At 45.9% G+C, this 19,308-nt stretch overlaps 1 protein-coding gene across 1 annotated transcript in view; it reads right to left on the minus strand.

Annotated features, from left to right (window-relative positions):
* The window catches only part of KCNK9 (potassium two pore domain channel subfamily K member 9), a 79,368-nt gene extending 61,346 nt beyond the window's left edge, over positions 1-18,022 (minus strand). The window contains exon 1 of the mRNA XM_032183054.1: positions 17,446-18,022. Within this exon, the coding sequence (XP_032038945.1) occupies positions 17,446-18,022 (577 nt within the window). The remainder of the gene's footprint in view (positions 1-17,445) is intronic.
* Between the last annotated feature and the right edge of the window lie 1,286 nt (positions 18,023-19,308).

A 19,308-nucleotide genomic window follows, 5' to 3' on the forward strand; every position in this document is an offset into this window, starting at 1 on the left:
CAGCAAAACTACAACGTCAGGCCCCTGACTCCAATTTTTACTGCACTGGAACCGAAGGAGAACTGTCAGCCAGAGCAGCACCAAGTCCACCTCCTTGCTGCCACCTCTACATCAGGCGCTTGTGCCCAGCATGGCTTCCAGACACTTGGAGGAGATAAGCCAGAGCCTTGTGACTATGCCCACCCCTACTCATTCCAAACACAAGCTCAGTCCCTCTTACACTGACCACTACCTCCTCCTCCAGAAACCTGGGGAACATCCTCAATGAAGGTTCCCAAACTGATGCTTTGCAGTTCCAGTGGACTGGTATCTTTTAACAAAAACATTTCATCCCCAGGCCTCCAACCAGCTCTGAAGGAAAGGCTTTTCTAATCTCAAAATCCATGTTTCAGCTGTATTCACAGAGCAAGTCCATGTTGGCACATGTGTTCCACCACTTTGCCCCCTGCTAAGACAGATAGTTGGGATTAGTAAGTGAACCGAGTCATTAATTCATTCTCCCTGCTCCCCACCTCATTTTTTTTTTTTATTTCTTTTAACTCCAACAAAGGAAGAAAATGGAAATTTTCCTAACTACCTGAGTGCCTAGCTCTGAGCTTGCTGGGTCTCTTCCTAGGGTGCGTTGAGGTTAATAAAGTTTGCACAGTGACACAAAGATTGGAGGACGGTTTGCAGCTGAATAGGGATCTCTGTTCAAGCAATGGTTGATCCTTCATTAGATCAGCCCACGGATGAAATGAAAGTGTGGTGACATTAGTGAACACCCTAGTAGAAGCAAAGAAAAGACTGCAGACCCACAGATGAGTCACGAAATCTGTCTGTTCCAGTGCTCTAATTACATTGCTCATCCAAGAAAAGCCTCTTTTGGAGCCATTAGGTCAGAAACCGTTCTCCCCCAGCTGTAAATCCCTCATAACTCAGTGAAGTCAATCGATTCATATTGGTGTAAGCAAAACCAAGCACGGTGCACTCGCACAGCCTTTGATCTTTCTGTCTCACTCTGAGCACAGGCTCACCATTAAAAGCGACAGGAAACCCTGGTCCCCAGGTCTTGCTCATGCTGCAGGCACTCCAAGAAGCAAGGCCGACATCAAGCACTGCAGTTGGGAGGTGAAGGGGAAGCCAGAGGAGACACAAAAGCCTTCAGCCTCCCCTTGAAGATGAAAGGCTGTGGACGTCCCAAAGGGCCTACGGACACTTGTAAGAGGTTCGGAGCATGTCACATTAAAAGGTTAAGTATAAAAGAAATTTGTCTTTCTACCTACCCGTATATGTGTATTCAAATTTCAGGTAATTCTACCATTCTATACAGAAAAAGAAACAGTGAAACACAGCTCCTGTGGGCTCTCCAGCAGTCTCAGTCAGCACGCTCACACACACGTCGTGTCCCTCAGGGATCTGTACCAGGACCCTGTACTATTTAACTCCACTATTTAACACCTTTGTCAGTAACACGGACAGCAGGATTGAGTGCGTCCTGGTTAGTTTTCCACTGGCACGCTGGAGGGAAGGGATGCCATCCAGAGGGACCTTGACGGGCTTGAGAGGTAGGCCCGGGTGAACAACAAGGGCACATGCAAGGCCCTGCAGACATATTGGGACGATCCCAAGCACAAACACAGGCTGGATGGAGAACGGATTGAGAGCAGCCCTGAGGAGAAGGACCTGGGGGTACTGGTGGATGAAAAACTGAACATGGAGCAATGGCTTTAAACTAATAGGTTAGGTTTGGATAAGATATAAGGAAAGAATTCTTCCATATGAGGCACTGGCACACAGAAGCTGTGGATGCCCCATCCCTGGAGGTGCTCAAGGCCAGGCTGGATGGGCTTTGGGCAACCTGGCCTGGTGGGAGGTGTCCCTGCCCACGGCAGGGGGCTGGAATTAGATGATCTTTAAGGTCCCTTCCAACCCAACCCATTCTGTGATTCTATGCACACTTTATCTGATAAGCAGAACTAAAACACTAGGAAACTGCAGACCAACAAAGCCAGATATTTCTGTTTCAGGAAATCACCTGAATGAATGGTCCAAGCAATGGTCCATTTTGTCCTAACAGACGTTTTCAGCTTCCTCCTCTTCTTCAAAGGCTCTACCAATGTGCTGTGCAGGAAAACGTGCCAGCTTCTCCTTGGCAAAGAGCTCTGCACTGTGAATGGAAGCAGAAGTCACCATAGGACACAGGATGTTCCCCCAATATTATGTATATTAGGCAGGCGACCAAAGAATGGCCCTGGGTCATAAGAGCACGATTTCTTCCTTTCAAATTTAACATCACTTCTACCGAAACTGTTAATGACATGGTCTTCTGAATGGGAAGATCATTAACCACCTGCTTAGTCCACAGACCTTGCTCTTACTCCCCAGATCAAAAGGGACATCAAGTTCTCAAAGAGGAGAAGAGGAAACACCTTCAGCAGCCAAGAGGAGCTTGGCTTAAACAAATTTGATAGGAAAGCCTGCAAGAATAGCTTGAATATTACCGGGTGTGTTGGAAGATGTGAAGAGTAAAAGAAGGTGATGAGACGTAGACTGGAAAGCATAAGGGCATTCCTCTGTCTAGGACACTCTCCAAGCAGAAGCACAGCTGAATATAAAGCTTTCAGAATGCAGAAAGCTAAAAGGCTCTCCCCTCTTGGACGTCCTGAAACTAACATTTGTTCTTGAAAAGTCATTTTTTAAGTCAATGGAGATGACTCAGGAAAGGAAAGCTTTTGAGGAGCTGTTTCTAATAACACTGAAACACCCATGAATATGTATCCATTTTGGATATATTTACACTTGTTTTGTTCAGTTAATGCTCTTTCAGGAGAGAAAGGGGAAAACCTGTTACAAACATCAATCTCTTTCAGGCCTCCTGCCCAAGACCCTGCATTTAATATAGCAGCTCTAAGTTCTGAAATGAGGTCTCCTGGGTTATACATTTTCCACAGCTCTGAAATCTGTACAGGGTGATGGAGACAACGACAGAGATATCTGTAATGGCTAATAAGGAACCATATCGATTTTGTTGGTTATATGATGTTTATTTACTTTCTTAAGCCCTGTTTGAGAACATTTCTTTTTTTTTTTTTTTTTTCAGGCTGCTGCAACATTTTCCATTTGCTACAGGAGCTAATATTGACGCTGCATTGTGTGTGTGTGTGAATTTGTTGGATGAGTAGGAGGGGATACTTCCTACAAAATACAGGCTCTCAAGACCAGATTCTGAACATGTTCATCTCCGTTTAAAGCCAACAACTCCACTGAAACAACCTGGTTCCACAGGATTTACAAAGAGCAACGGTGATCAGAATCTGTCCCAGTCTGTCAGGACCCACCATTTTTGTCTGTTGGGAAAGACGTAGGTGGTCTCTCCCACTCCCTGTTGATGGAAGGGGGTGGGAACACAATACCACATGGGAATAAGAAAGCAGCTTTATGGTGAACTGATACATGAACAGGAATTAACAAGGTGGTGGGAAGGGAATGAATCAGCCAGTCCCAGTGAAGACAAAGAAAATTTTCAGACACTGGATCTCACCCACTCAGCCACAGCACCTTTTCTTGGTCCCTGTGATACCTCATCTCTTCCTCTCATAAAAACATACTACGGCGGTATCAAGAAAACCTACAAAAATGACACTTCCAGAAGCAAATCAATTGATTCTACACTCAACCAGTGATGTTACAGTCAGTCCATGCATGCCAAGCCAGTCTCAGACCTCCAGAATCGTTTGTGTGGAAATGAAGCTTGAGCCAAAACTGAAGCCTAGAAATTATGGAACCCAAACAACATTTGGGCATCTGCTCTTCCAGATTTAGGGACAAATTCACCCAAGCCATGGAACATGAGGAACTATATGGTCATGACTGGGATTATTTCAAGAACAACATGTATCTACCTATTATTTTATAAAGACCCAAACTTAAGCTCATGGAAGGGGAAGCAAGTTGTGAAATACTAAAAAAAAAGAATGGAGGCTTGTACAAAAGCTTAGAGGGTTCTTCTGGAAAAATAGTACATTTGGGCTTAAAATCTGTGTAGTAAATTATCTGTTCTCCCCTTGGTACAGGCAAGTAATTCCTCTCACTTTAATGGACAATTTTATGGCTGCTAATAACATTTGTAGCTAAGATAATGACAAGGATAATCAAATCCCATGCTTGAGGGCATAAACTGATTGCTGCGGGGGTTAGCAACGAAATCACCATCGCCATATATTGCACAGGTGTATTATGGGATAGGTTTCTTTCCTCCGAAGTAGAAACGCATTGGTGTCTGCCAAGATAACAGATTGGGTGATTGTCTGTGTTATGGAAATTGCTGGTTTGTATGCATGGGATCTAGGGAAAGAGGAGAAACCTCTTTGTTTCAACGTGACAATTTGTAACCCAAAACGCAAAATGAGCAGGAGCTGCAAGATGCATTTTGATGCATGTTCTAGCAGAACCATTCTCTTAAAGACAAGTTCAGCCTTGACTGCAATGAAGCCCACAGCCAGACAGCAAATGTTGCTGTGCATTTAGCGTGGTACTCAGCAACACCCATAGAGTACACAAGCCCGGATGCCAGAACTAGAAGGAAACTTTCAACTATTTGACCTTTTCCAGGATGTTTAAATCTCAGTCCATCACTTGGGGGTTGTTCAAATTATCACTAGCTCCTGTATAGCATTTATCAGCTCCCCACTCCTAGGAACGCATGGCTTGGAGGGACTTCAAGGGGTAACCAAGTTCATTCAGCAGTGAGGAAGGCTGAAGCATAGCAAGCCCATGCCTGCTGGACAACTAACCTCTTCAGATAAATATCCAACCACTGGCACGTGGGAGGCTCCCTGCAGATGATGTGACAGCTGTTTTCACTGCTGGCAGTGAACCTACATCTGCCATGCTGTAGCGCAAACAGTGTGGGTAGATATGTGGAGAAACTTACTGCCGTCCTCTTTACAACAACCACATAAATATTTGAAGGCTGTTACTGTTCCTCCCTTCATCTTCCAGACTAAACAACCTCTACTCATTTCACACTCAAGATAGGTCATTCTCTTAGCATTTTGGTTGCTTCCCCTCCTGACACTGATTTTTCTGTCCCTTTCTCAAAACACTGCACCCAAAACTGGACCCAGTTTTCAAGCTGACGCCACGCCAATTCTAACAAAACAGAATAGCTGCTTCTGCGACTTACATCCAACACATGCCTGTTTTGTGCATCTCACACCAAAGACATATATTCAGAATACAATCCACTTTATCACCATGTTCTGGTTGCGGTACATGCATCTAGTCAGTTCACATCATTTTTCTCTGGGTGCTTTTGATTCTTCCTTCTGCAGTGCAATACTTTGCACTTGTCTTTATTGAATTTCATCATATTGATTTCAGACCATTTCTCCAATTCATCAAAATCATTTTGTATTCTGCTCCTGCCCTCCCGAGTGCTAGCCACCCCTCTCACAATTAACAGTATGTGTACTCTCTGTTCTATCAGCCAAGCCATTAATGGGAAAACTGAATGGTACCAACCACAAGACAGACCCTCATAAGACCGTGGATTTTATGACCATCCAATCTGACAAAAAACTATCAATAATTATTGTAGATTTTTTCTTTTATCCCTGTTGTGAAATTATCCAGTGGCAGATTTAGCAAAGGCCAACCAGGTTTGTATTTTCTGCCCCATTTACCCACACCTGCACGGAGTCTCACACAGGGTAAGTGCTGCCACACTGCAACCTCTAGTCCACCGTGCGTGTGCTTCCAGACCTTGCACCCCTCTGTGGTAATTCAATCCAGCCCATGTTTTTCTACTGTACTTATGAGAACTCCATGTTATCACAATGCCATTATAATGTTATTATACATATATATAATAAAAGTCAAGATCTACCGCACCCCTATTATCAACTAGACCAGCTACTCTACTGAAAAACAAGTAAACAAGGAAACAAACAAAACCAACCCAGATAACTTTGACGTGAGTTACTCAAGAAAAATCTGTGCTGGTTCCAGCTTGTCCCTTGTTATCCCCTAGGTACTTTCACACTGATTGTTTACCGGCTTGGTCAAATATCTTTCTGAGTATCAAATTTAGGTTGACTGAGCATTAACTCCCCATGTTGTCTCCTGTCCCTTTTTCAGAGATAGGCAGTGTGTTTGCTTTTCCCTGCAACAGCCACCGGTAGAACTGTTCAAACAGTAGCCATAAAAAAAACTGGTGACAGAGCTGACAGTGAGCAGTTGCTGCTAAGAGAAGAGAGGTTGATTCTTATCCAGATATTCAGCTGGAGGTGAAATTGTAGGATGCACCAATAATCCCTCAGGGAAGCAGGAACCTTTAGCAAAAAAAAAAAAAGGACAGGATAAACTTACATAGATCCCAAGCAAGATCTGAGACAAACTTCAAACAGCCTGTGTGTGTACAGAACCAGAGAAAATCAGGCAGGAGGAGACTAGTCCATACTTTGCCGCGAGGTAGGACAGCATGCATAGGTCATTCTTGACAGATGCTTGTCTATCCTGTTCCTCAGGACCTAGCAAAAAAGAGCCCACACCCTCCCCAGGCAATGTATTTCGGTGTTTCACTAGTATCACTGCTAAAAAGATTTTCCCTCTGTAGCTAATATAAGTCATCCTCGATGCTGTTTAATAGTTTTTTCTTATTCCCTGTACCAACCTCAAGCTCTTCAGGAACAGGCTGTGGCTTTGGTCAGATCTGAAAAGCCCAGGCTGGATTCTTTCCAAAGAGATCATGGAAATTTTTTTTAACTGCTTAGCTCCTGACCTGCAAGCCAGGTTTCAACTAGTCATCCAAATCAGGACCACAAATGTTCGAGAGCCAGCAACTTCCCTCGTGATACCTATTGCTAAATACGCAGAGCCAAGCTCACATGCCATGCTTCTACCTCTGTGGTATCACCAGCCTTTACTGTGGTTCATCTTGAGGAAAGAAAAAATTAGTTGAAATAAAAATATATCAATAAATAAATAAGCCAGAACATATTCATCTTACTAGCTCTGGAAGCAGCAATATGGAGGTAAACCACCGTCAAACCCACGACTGAAAAATCATCACCAAAATACCAAAGTGCCAGCAGCTGGCCTGCCTACGTTGTAAGGGCACTGACAGCAAACTTCATGCAGCAAAAGCGATGCAGGAAGACTGCGAGGCTTTGTGGAAAATTATCTCTGGTGCCAGTCCAACAGTTAAAGCAGAGCCGAACGCAGCCCATACAGATTAGGTTATCGCTTAATAGGATAGGACTGGTACAAAGGCTTCTAAATGAAAACATAATTGGGGGTGGATATTTGGGAAGAAAACAAAAATAAAGCCGCGCTGAATCATATCAAGTGCTTCTCAAGTGTTAAAACAAACCACTTGGATGTGCAGTACATTCATGGACTGACTTGTAACACTGCTAATTTGCTTCTGTTGGCCTACACGAGTAGGTATCAGCTTATGTTGTTTCCTCTGACTGGCAGAGTGCACTCATTAAGGCAAACACATTGCTACTAAAGCCCTAATTGTTTTGAAAAGTGCCCTTTAAATAACAGGCCTTTTACTACTAGGCAGGATGTGTTTTAAGAGCAAATCATGAGCTTAAGCCTTTGCTGCCAAAAGACTGGATGCTCGTTTATTTGTTTGTCAAGCAAAAGTACCAAAAAATGATGCAAAACCCAACTGCACCAGCACAGACTGAACAGCTATCATCTGTGGGGCATTGAGCAACCTGGTCTGGTGGGAGATATCCCAGCCCATGGCAAGAGGGGTGGAATTAGATGGTCTTCCAACCCAACCCATTCTGTGATTCCATGATCTACATCCTTGTCTTGGGATATTAACTGCCATGTGAAACAGCAAAGGAGGGGAGAAACTCTGAAGGAGAGAGCTTGAGAAGATCACTGAATTCTTAATGTATCAGTAGGAAAGTCAACTGAAGAGTTCAGTCAAATCTCTGGGATTTCCAGGTGCTTCCAGCGACAGAGATCCATTGTCATTTCATTGTCTATCAGTTGACTAGAATCAGTTTCATCTCATTTCTTACACACCTAAGTAATATTGCAGAAAAGACTGCAAAGATAACTCATATTTGGTGTCCAGCAGCACACCAGCAGTAGATCAGGCACTTTGATGGAGGACACAGGGGAGTCATGGTGTGTAAATGCCTTCAAACGCTCAGACAGCCTCTCATTCCCCAAACATTGGTTGCCAGACTTCCATTTTTGCTGTTTTTCTCTTTAGGAGTCCAAGGCAATTCAGATTTTTTGACAGCCTCATACATGTACATGTAACAATTCTGAATAATACTGAAACGACATCCCTCTGCTGTTTCTAGAAAATACCAGATGTGTCATGAAAGCTACTCTTCTACAACTCCTGGTCTACCTCTGAAAACCCCCCAAAAAATAGCAAAGACCAGAACAACTGTGGAAGAGCACTGAGACGTTCGGTCACCTCTGCAGGTATGAGGTGCAAGATAATAATCAATCACCTTTATTACATCAAGAATTTTAAAATATTTCCAATGCAGTGCCTTAAACAATATACCTGGGACACAGAAGATTATAGTGAGGGCTCTGTGTGCTTCCTGCTGCTGAGTTCATATTATTGCAGGTCCCCTCACTTCCAGAGCAGGGTCAATGCAAGTACCAAATTCCAGATTTTTAAAAATTATTGCTGCCAATAACTCTGTTTTTACTGAGTGGAGCCAGACCTGTTTTACCATATACTCCACACTATTAACAGCTAAGAACAACTGCTCGTTAGTTAGAGTAATAGAGGGCTAGACCTCTGAAACAAGAGCATTTGACACCTTCTCCTACTGTGCCTGGTCCTGAAAAGATCCAGATGGGTGTGAGATGTAGGAAAGGGAAAACTCAAACCTCCAGGTGGTCACAGGTGTGTTACAACAGTTAATGTGTGATATAGTTCCCATAGCAATGGCCCATGGTGGTTTAAACATAGGAAGAGGACATCCTCTCTACAGGACATCAAAAGAAAAGGTGATGGAAGAAATAAAATATTCCATCTGCACCCAAATATCTCTGTAATGAGTTAATAGTAACATACATTGGAAACTGCTGACAGTGCCGATTGCCTTGGGAGCAAATCCCTTTTCTTCCCACCTTTCCTTCAGCACACCAAGCATATCCCTAAATTGGGAGACTACGAATGTTTGCTTGCAGCTAATCTCCTGCACTGTACAATTAGAGAGCTGCTGTGGGTCTCATTCATCAGTTCCTAAAGCTCTCTGAAATTTTCCTGTTGGAGATAGCTCATAGTTAGCAAGGGGAGCGATCCCCTTCTGTGACAGCAGAGCCAGGAGACAATCAGCTTCCCATCAGATACCTTTTAACCCCACTATTTGTCTGCTTTTCTCTGAAGCTCTTCTTTCTTGATGGTGCAGGGAACTGAAAGGACAAGACAGTCTATTCCCTCCTAAGCGTCCTAACAAGTAACAAATACACGAGTCCTTAATACAGATATGTCTTCCACTGACATGCCTGAATCATTTCTGTAATGAAAGCAGTTAAAAAGGATACCGAACCCCTTAACCAACTGACTCAACTGACTACTGCATGAGCCTCTTGTAGCAATTGGCCAGGCATTAAAAAAAGGTCAGTTAACTCCTAAAAAAAAAAATAAAAACTAAGAAATTTTGAAAGATTTTCCCCCTGAAACAGTAAAGAAGTATGCATTACACTTCCAAGAAGAAACAAAACCAAAAAGTCTCAGTGGATCAGAAGAGGTTGTTAATGTCAGGCAGCAATGAAAGAAAACAAAATTTAAAAATTAAAAAAAAAAAAAAGAAAAAGAAAAAACGACACCATCAAAACAAATAAAAAGAATAAAATCCATCAAAATTCTTCCTCAAGATTTCTCTTTTTTGAAAGCTAAGGTAAAGGTATTCAGGAGCTGTATGCTTGAGCTTTCCACTTTCAATTAAATAAACTAAAAATCAGTAGAAATGTCAAATTCAGCACTCCACAAAATCTGTTTGCTTCATTATTAAAAGAAAAATCTGAAAATTGTTATTACAGCTATTTGGGAGGAAATGGTTTGCTACAGAATATAGCTCCTTGCACTGGAGAATTGATGTCATGTAATGGCTTGATTCAAATCTACTCTGAGTCCAGACAGTCTCTCCATTATTTACAGCAGACTTTGAACAGGCCTTAATTTCCGTGTTGATTTTTGTTTGTTTGTTTTTCCTACATTCCCTAATCCGTAGATTCCCTAATCTGACTTTAACCAAAGAAACAGCCACAGGTGCATTGTCAACATCAACATTAGCTGGAAGGAGTCAAGCTGCAAACACCTGGTAGGATATAGGTAACCTCTGGCAAGGCAGCTGTCCATACATTTATCTTGGAGTCAGTGGATCCCATGGATGCATTCAGAGAAGGCAATGGTTTAAAACTAATTTGCACTACACCACTTCTGCACGTATGAATCTACATATACAAAATCTCTGAAGTAGCCCATGGCTTTATTCAAAAACATCCCCAAACCAAGAGGAGATGACCATGCCTGCCACATGCAGCAAACATCTGTTGCAAGCCCGCAGTAAGCTGTAGTTCAGCTCAGAAGCAGCAAGGTCTCTTACTGATTAGTTCTGCATCATCAGCAAGTGTCCTTGCCAGCATCTGTTACAGGGGAGGGGGATATTTCATGCAGCCGTTGCCCGAATCCTGTCAAGGATTGTCAGGAAAAATGCACAGGAACCAGGTACCTAAAAACTCTAAAATGCAAATAATTACCCAGAACAGTAAATGCTCCTTTACATAGTAAAGCTCCAGGTTCTGCTTTTATTGCACATCAGAAGACCTGAGCTGCAGGAGTTTGCTAATATCACCTGGAATTCATTATGGAGCTGTGCCTTTGGTTCATCTTCACTGTTTAATCTGGCTATAAAGTAATGCCATGTGGTCTGAAAGGGAGAAGTGAGCTGCTAGGCAATTAGAAATAGTTCTCAACCTGAATCTTCAGAAAGTCATTTTATCTTCTTGTCTCTAAATTGAGGATAATTTTTACACAGAGGTGTTGTGAAGATGAATCACCTAATGTCAGAACAGCATTCTGAATATAAAGTGCTGTGTAACTCCAGCTCGAAGCCATGAGCATCATTTTCAGCATTCATGAAGGAATGTGCTCCAGCACCAAAGGAACTAAGCACCTCAGTTCAGGCTGCCTTCAAGAGAAGGCGACAGCATTCTGGTCCTTGCTTTGAGCCAGACCGACAGGGTCTGCCCCAAATCACACGTTGTGCATCCATCAATCCATTGTCCCATAGATCAAACCTCACAGTTCTGATGCTACTGCCAAAGAAAGCAGCATCCAGGATTCCACTTCATTCTAGTGGAAGCAGGCACAAGCCCAAAGCTAACAGATAAACTTCTTCCTTTACTCTTCATCTACACCTCCTCTCCCTCACAGTTCTGCCTGGAAAATTTCTGCTTGCCGTCCTGAATCAGGGGGATCGTTTTCTTCCCCTTAAGACTCAATGACATCTCTAACCTACCACCTTGTCAGGGTGCAAACAAAGATGTTTCTATGCTGACACCTGCAAAAGCATATAAATGATTTTACCGCATAGAAAAATCATCAATAAGCAAAGGCTATGTAGTGGAGAAAATGAAATGTAAAAGATCTCCGTTTTTCCTTTTCCAGAAAAACCAACCAGTGTAGGAACTACGAGGGTTTGAGATGTGGAAAAAGAAAACTGTACAACATACGGCTGATAAAGACTTCAAGAGGTCAGCCAGTCCATCTTCCACCCCAAAGGCAAAAGCAGCTCTAAGTTAACCATTCCTGACAGATGTTTGTCTAAACTCTTTTTAAAACCCTCCAATGATGGAGATGCCACAGCCTCCTTAGGCAATCTCTTCCAGCACACACCTACCCTGACAGCTGGGAAGAGTTTGCTAGTGCCTCATCTAAACCTCACTTGCTTCAGTTCAAGAAAGAAATGAAGAATAATATTTAGAAAGAGAAGAAAGGGCACCAAATATTAAAAAAAAAAAAAAAAAAATCCAATTTCTCAACCCAGATTATGCTAAGGATATCTGCTGACTCCATCTCCTGTCAGAGTGGCTAGAGGTTTCTCGATGCTTCCCCAATAGTTTTCAGACTATAACTAGGTGCTGCATTCGCCCTGCAAGTAAGCCATACAGCTGGAAGTTGCAGTTCAGCATCAGTCTGAGCTGTATTTTTGCCTTGCTTATCAGTGATTTTTAAAAAGCTTTTTTTAATGTGCCTTTGGCAGGAATGCAAGGTATCATTGCAAAACCAGTTTTCAAGAACTCAGGAACTGTTTCTGTGAGCGTGTGAGCAAAGAAGCCATACCAAGTCCTCTCTGCCGTAGCACAGCATTATTTGGATATTCTGTTTTGTTTTGTATCGTTTGGTTAATTCTCCATGAGACAAATGATATAGCATGAAAAGATATTGCAGAATATTTTAATTATGCAGGGGAGCAAACTCTACATAAACTCATCTTCATGTGGTTCACAGAAGCTGATCTCCTCTTTGTCCAGGAGATGCCACAAGCAGATAATACAACTTCTGATCATCCAGTAATCTCCACTGAAACTTCATGTGGTGTGAATCAGAACAGATCCATTACTTCTGTGGATCTACAAACACCAGAAAATCTTTCTCTCTACTTTCACCTGAGCTTATTAATAATAAAGTGGCTTTCATCTACTCTGTCATGGTTGTTTTCTGGTTTGGTTTGTGTGTGTGTGTGTTTTTGTTGTTGTTGTTGTTTTTCTTTCTTTTCAATGAGGTATGACCTTCATGGTCCCAGCAATTCACAAGCACAGCAGTTAACTGAACAAAATATTGGTCTTTCTCCTTCTATGTCTTGTTGTCTTCCTTTCTTTCCACTGCAAGTTGTCCATCTGACACGATTCCCTACTCACAGCTCTTCAGTGGACTGCTTTTAGCTATTGCCATCTATCAAAAACCAAAAGCAGACTCAAACCACCAGAGGCCGGCCTTAAAGGAGGAGCACCGCTGGCAAAACAATTCACACGTTAAAACATATCTTTTTCTAACCCAAATTAGAAACATCGCAACACTATCAGCACGGTGAGTATTTTATACCCATTTTACAGAAGGGTAAAGAGATGCAGAGAAAGGATGAGGGCACAAAACAGCTATCCTGATCTGGGTTTAAGCATGTGATTGCTTAGTTCATTAATGCAGGTTCAAATTCGCTGCGAGGCCACCAGAAGTAAGCCATCCCCTCCTCTGGATGTAAACAGCTCCTGAATCTTTAGGTATCAGTAGCCAAACAGCTGTCAGTAGGTGGTTTCTCCATTCATCATTACAGACGTTGCACCACATTCTCCAAAAATATTTTGTCTCTGTTCACCAGGATACTTCATTCACTGCTTACAGTAGGTTTGAGACTGAAAACAAAGGCCTAAAAGCTAGAAAAAGAGACTAGCAATTCACAGCACACACACTGTTTCAATTTTGTTCTCCTTACAGTCACTTCCCGGGGAAAAAAAATAAATAAATAAAAATCCTCAATCTGTTTGTTGTTTCAGTTCATTTTAGGGTGACACAAACAGCTTTCAGTTCTTTACATTCTACACAAGCCTCCAGAAATATTCAGTGTTTACTAGAGCTCAGTGGTGTTAAATCAAGTATGACTATCACCCTTTAAGGCCTAAATGGTAGAGCGATAGCCATACCAACAACACATTTTGACAGTGTCGACACCTGCTAACACAGAAGCAGTTTAGCCACTCCTATAAACCTGTGGAAAAGGGCACCGAAACTTAGTGGGAATCCTAGGAGCTACTTTTTATTTTCAAAAGTTGGTGTTTTCATTCATCGTAGCCAGCCTCTTGATACTCAGTGGCATATTCTGCAGTGTTTCTCAGAAAAGACAAATAGCTGGATGGAGAACTGGATTAAATCACTCTCTGTCATCGTTTTGGCTCTGTAACTGTAAATGGATAGGAAATTATACTAGCTAACTCTGAAGTGAGAGCAATCCCGAAATAAACTCAGCAACTGGCAACAGCCAAGAACAGCCTATTAGTTCGTTCTGATCACCTAAAAACTTTCACAGGATTCAAGCAGGACCCAAACTTCATGAAGAGGTGGTTATTTCCCTTCTGCTGGTGAATTTTAAGAGCGGAGCCATAAAAATGTGTAGCACCTGCAGTTGTTTCAAAAGATAGACAACAAACAAACAAACAAACAAAAACATCATTGCACCTGGGGAGTAGGAAAAAAAAAATATTGCCACAGGTGGAAAATAAATAAATAGATAGATAGATAGATCAATAGATAGATAGATAAATAAAAATGTTTCCATTTATTCAATCAGCCCTGGTTTCATTGTTTAGCAGTCGGACTGACAAGTGAGCAACAACCTCCCGCCCTCTACCCCAGGCGAAACGCTGAAGGTTCGAGGAAACGTGAGAGTTGGCCAACACTCAGCGCTTCACCTCGCACAGGAGGCTTTCAGCTTTCAGTAGCCAACCCAACCTGGCCTTCAGCGCCCAAATCCCACCCAAACGAAGCCCCTCTCTGCGGAGGCTGCCCTGGAGAGGCCGGGGAGGAGGCGTGGAGGCTGCCGGAGCTGTCCCTTCAGCACCACGTCCCGCCGGGAGGGTGAAGAGCCCGGAGGATGAAGAGCTCGCAGGATGAAGAGCCCGGAGGAAGAAGAGATCGACCACATCTAGACCACGGTCCACGGCCCATGAGAACCTTCCCGCATTAAATTAAGGCTTCCGGAGTTTCACGCAGCACGGCGAGGAGGGAATCGCTGCAGGCACGTTGCAATATCAAGGAGAGCAATTAGGTTAGACATAAATTAGCCTGCTATCATATGCATATCGCTAGACTTTGTGGTCCACTGATATCTCTTGCACTCCTCTGAGGAGAAGTTCGTGGAGACAGATTTACCACTCTGGAATAGGCGACAGAGGGTTTTATTCACTCTGTTTTAAAAAACAGCCTGAGATGGTTATTTAGAGGCACTTTTACAAGAGCACTTACTGCCTACAGCACGCTCACTAATGCATACACGGCATGTGCTTCTTGAAGTGTGTCTGGAAAGCTTCAGAGGGAGAAGGAAATGTATGTGAGAGCACACACAGTTAGATTAAAAATAAGAACCACCAAAAAAAGATGAACATTCAAGATCGCTGTCCAGGTCAAGAAACAGAGAAGAAATCTATTCTTATTTTCCTGAGAACTTTAATACAGAAACTCATACTTTTCTCTTGTGAACCTTTTTTTTTTTTTTTTTTTTAGGATAAATGAAAAATAAAGAAATACCGCCCATGCTCACTTTTACAGACCACCAGTAGATCTGATAACATCCTGAAGCTACTTTAGTACTGAAGAAACATGCAAAACAGAAATAAGTTTGGCAAGATACTGATAGTAACTATTAATAAACTTTTGCAAGAGGGATCGCATATCCTCCTAGAGCAGAGCTTCCCCAATGAACAATTGTCAAAGAACATCCTTCAGCACCATTCTTTATTATCCCCTTCCCTTCCTGTGGTTCCCCGTTGCTATACATGCTTTAAACCTACACATTTCTGACATCCCAAAGCACCTCAGCCTACAGAAATGTACACTACTATCCTCTGCACGCTGATGGGCTCCGAGCTTCCTACATGAATCTCAGCTCTTTGCATGAGAAAATGCTACAGCCTCCCGGACAAGTTGTACTTGTTTCCAGGTAAAATATGGTCAAAACAGCAAAATACTGTAAAAACAGCCCTTTCTACCTGTCACCAACCGAGCTTAAGAACACAGAAAGTATTGCAGCTCATGCAGGAGTATAGGGCACCGTGAGTATACAGGCATGTGCATGGAAGCCCTGTTGTAAACCAGGAGGGCACGGTAGTCCAGTATTCACTTCGCCCAAATAAATGACAAGACACAGATCGAGGAAGAGAGAATCTGTCAGCAAAGGAGGAGAGTTCGGACACCGTAATGAAGAGAAGCAAATCTAAGTCATCTGCTAAAGTTACATTCTACTTTATATTCTATAGACTACTTACATATGTTTATTTATGTATGTATATAGTAACAGAAAAGGAGATTGCCACTTAAAATCTAATCTTTGAAAGGGCAAATAGGCTTCATGCTGTCAAATAGTCTTTCGAATGAACATGTTAATGCACCAGCTATAACATAGTCAAATACAAATGTAAGTAAACACAGCTCAAAGGACAGCGGACGGCGTACTCTGCTGAAAACTGCCACTATCTTCAGGTGGCAACGTGGTAATTGGTCGTAACAAGCCCTAACTGGTAAAAAAAAAGACCGAGTCTTCCTGTATTAGCATGAGAGCTAGTTCTCTCGTGTTCAATACAAGGCACTGTCAAGCAGCCTTCGAGCTAGAGGGGTATTTTCAGATCTCCCCAGATATTAGAGGGGAGCATCTAGAAGTGCTGAGAGAAGGACGAGTCGAACAGCCTCAGCAAATCCACCCTACTGAAAGCAAAACAAGGAAGAACACACCTGCTAACCAAGCCAAAGCCCGAGCTGCAGCAGCCTGGCGTGCACACTGCAGCCTCTAGTTACCGTGGCATTTATTTTTTACGGCAGGGAAGCAAACTTTATGCGAAATGCTCTGTCTGAGCTGAGCGAAGCAGAGAAGTACAAAATGACAGCCTGTGGCTGCGTCCGCTGGCGGTCCCTCTGCTGTCCTGGGGAATGGCATGCCCGGGGAGCTAGGCAACACCGGCACGACAGCGGGCATCGTTCTGCCGGCTGGACTGTACGGCCACAGAGAGGAGATGCACTCTGTGACCTGTTGACACATCAGACGCTCCAGCTGCAAAGAAAACTTCAGGAACACGGCGGGAGACCGCAGCTGTGGGAACCCCACCACAGCCTTTTGCCGATGCCAAGACAAAGTTTGGGAGAGCCGGGCTGCCCTCAGCCACGGCTGCAAAGAGGGGGTTCCAGGCTGAGCCTGTTCACACGCCCGCCTCATTTTGTCCTCATCCAGCTGCCTTTTGCCCAAGTTTTCCCCATGTCTCCGAAGTGCAGGTGCACACAGGGTTCCCAGGAGAAGCGTGGCGGCAGGGCCTCGCTCCTCCCGCGGGGAACCCCCCAAGCGGTGCCATCCCGCCCCTTCCCCACCTCCTCCTCGCCACCCAAGCCGCAGGACAGTGGTAGCAACTTGGTAGCCACCAGTCCCCCACCAGCACAGCCCTGCTCCTCTCCAGTCCCACCCAGGGGACAACAGGCTCCATCTCCAGGGGAAAGAGATGCGGGACACCTCCGAGTCCAACAAGTTGCCCGTGGAGAGCCACAAATTACATAACACGGGAGGGAAGCCAAAAAACTCATCCGGCACTTAACACTTTGCACGCCACAGCCCCCTTGCCCCTCTCCCTTTCTTCCAAGCTGGGAGAGGGGAGGGAGAAGGCTTTTGTCCCGACCCCAAAGGTCCTCCCCAAAACGAAGCCACTCACCGATGGTCGTGATGACCGTGATGGCAAAGTAGAAGGAGCCGGCGAATTTCCACTGGACGCCGGCCCGGTGCGGCTCAGACTGCATGATCACCAACTCCAGCTGCCGGTAGTCCTCGCTGGTGATGTTGTACTTTCCTTTGAGCCGGATCTCCTCGGCTTTGAGTTTCTCCTCCTCCCGCATCTCGTTGTCGGACTCGAGCGCGTCGAAGACGGCGGCCCCGACCAGCAGGTAGGTGAACGTGCAGATGATGAGGGACAGGGTCCGCACGTTCTGCCTCTTCATGGCCGCCAGCAAGGGGCGAGTGAGGGGACCATGTCCCCCCCTGGCCACCCGGGGATCCGACAGGCCGCGGCAGCCGCAGCAGCAGCAGCAGCAGCAGCAGCAGCAGGGGGACAGCTGCCGGGGGAGGCGGCGGCGGCGCCCACCGCCACCGCTGCTGGGGGGCAGCTTGTGCTCGGGCTCCTGGCCAGACGAGAGGCACAGGAGGCTGCTGGAGCGCCGGGACCAGGTGCCTTGGAGCCGGGAAACTCTGCGCAGGACCTGCCCAAACCAAGCCGTCCCAGTGCGCAGGGCCATCCAGGGCAACCCCCCCCACACACACACACCCCGCTCCTCCCCAGCACCGAGGCCAGGGGTTACAGAGGGGGGGGGTCCCCGGCGTGGGAAGGAAGGAAGGAGCCGGGACGGGGTCCTGCGGTGCTTTGAGGGGCCCCCCCCTCCGCCAATTCGCCCCCCGCAGCCCGGGCAGGGCTCGGCGGGGAGGCTGGAGCCGGCCCCGTCCCAAGTTTCTTCGGGGATGGAGGGGCCGAGGAGCGGCTGGGCTCCGGGGGCTGCTTGAGGAGGAAGGCGGGGAGGGGGGGGGGAGAAGATTTTGGGGGAAAAAATCTCCGTCCGAGAGGCTCGGGACGGGCTGGGGGCGCTTTTATTCCTTCGGCCGCCGTGCGAGGCGGGCGGCGGGGAGCCGGCTTGCTGCAGGTGTCCGCGGTGCGGAGTCCGGGGAGGCGAAGAAAGAAGCGGCGGTGGTGGTGGTAGCGGTGGTGGTGGTGGTGGTAGCGGTGGTGGTGGTATCAGGCGACGGGCGGGGAGTTGGGGGCAGCATCCCCGGCAGGAGGCGGGGGCGGCGGGGAGCCAGCGCCCCGCAGGAGCCGAGCCGAGCCGAGCCGAGCCGAGCGGGAGGAGCGGCCCCGGAGCCGCCCCGGGCGGGCGGGGAGAAAGAGAAAAAGAGAAAGAGAGAGAGAGAGAGAGAGAGAGAGAAAGAGGCCGGGAGGGCGGCGGGGAGGCGGCCGCCGCTGGAGCACCTGCCCGGGGTTGGGACGCGGAGCCTTGCTCCCACCCCCCGGGAGCAGAAGATACACACAGACAAACAAAAATAAATAAATAAAGATTTGGAAGAAAAAGAAAAAAAAAAAAAAAAGGCTACTTTCGCGGCTGCTCCCCCTGGGCTGGTTTATTTCGGATGGTTTTTTTAGAACAAAGCCGTTAAGGAAAAGAGCAAGCGTCCTCCTCCTCCTCCTCCTCCTTCTCCCAGGCTCTTGACATCATCTCGGGGAAAATGAAGCCCGCGCCCCTCTGCCATCGCCCGCGCGTGTGTGAGTGTGTGCTCGGCGTGTGTGTGTGTGTGAAAGCGAGTGTGAGGGGTGTGTGTGCGTGAGCGTGCCCGTGTGTGTGTGTGTGTGTGTGAGTGTGCCCGGCTGTGTGTCCGTGGCCGCCCCGCAGCCGGCTCGGGAGGCGGGAGCTCGCCCCGGCCCGCCGCGGGGAGCGGCTTAACCCCGTCGGCGCCGCCCTGTCAGGGAGAGGCCGCGGGGCTCCCCCGCCGCCGTTCGCTGCCCGCCTTCCCCCCGGCATGGCCACGCCTCGGCCGC

This window comes from Aythya fuligula, chromosome 2, assembly GCF_009819795.1.
Source record: "Aythya fuligula isolate bAytFul2 chromosome 2, bAytFul2.pri, whole genome shotgun sequence".
Lineage (NCBI taxonomy): Eukaryota > Metazoa > Chordata > Aves > Anseriformes > Anatidae > Aythya > Aythya fuligula.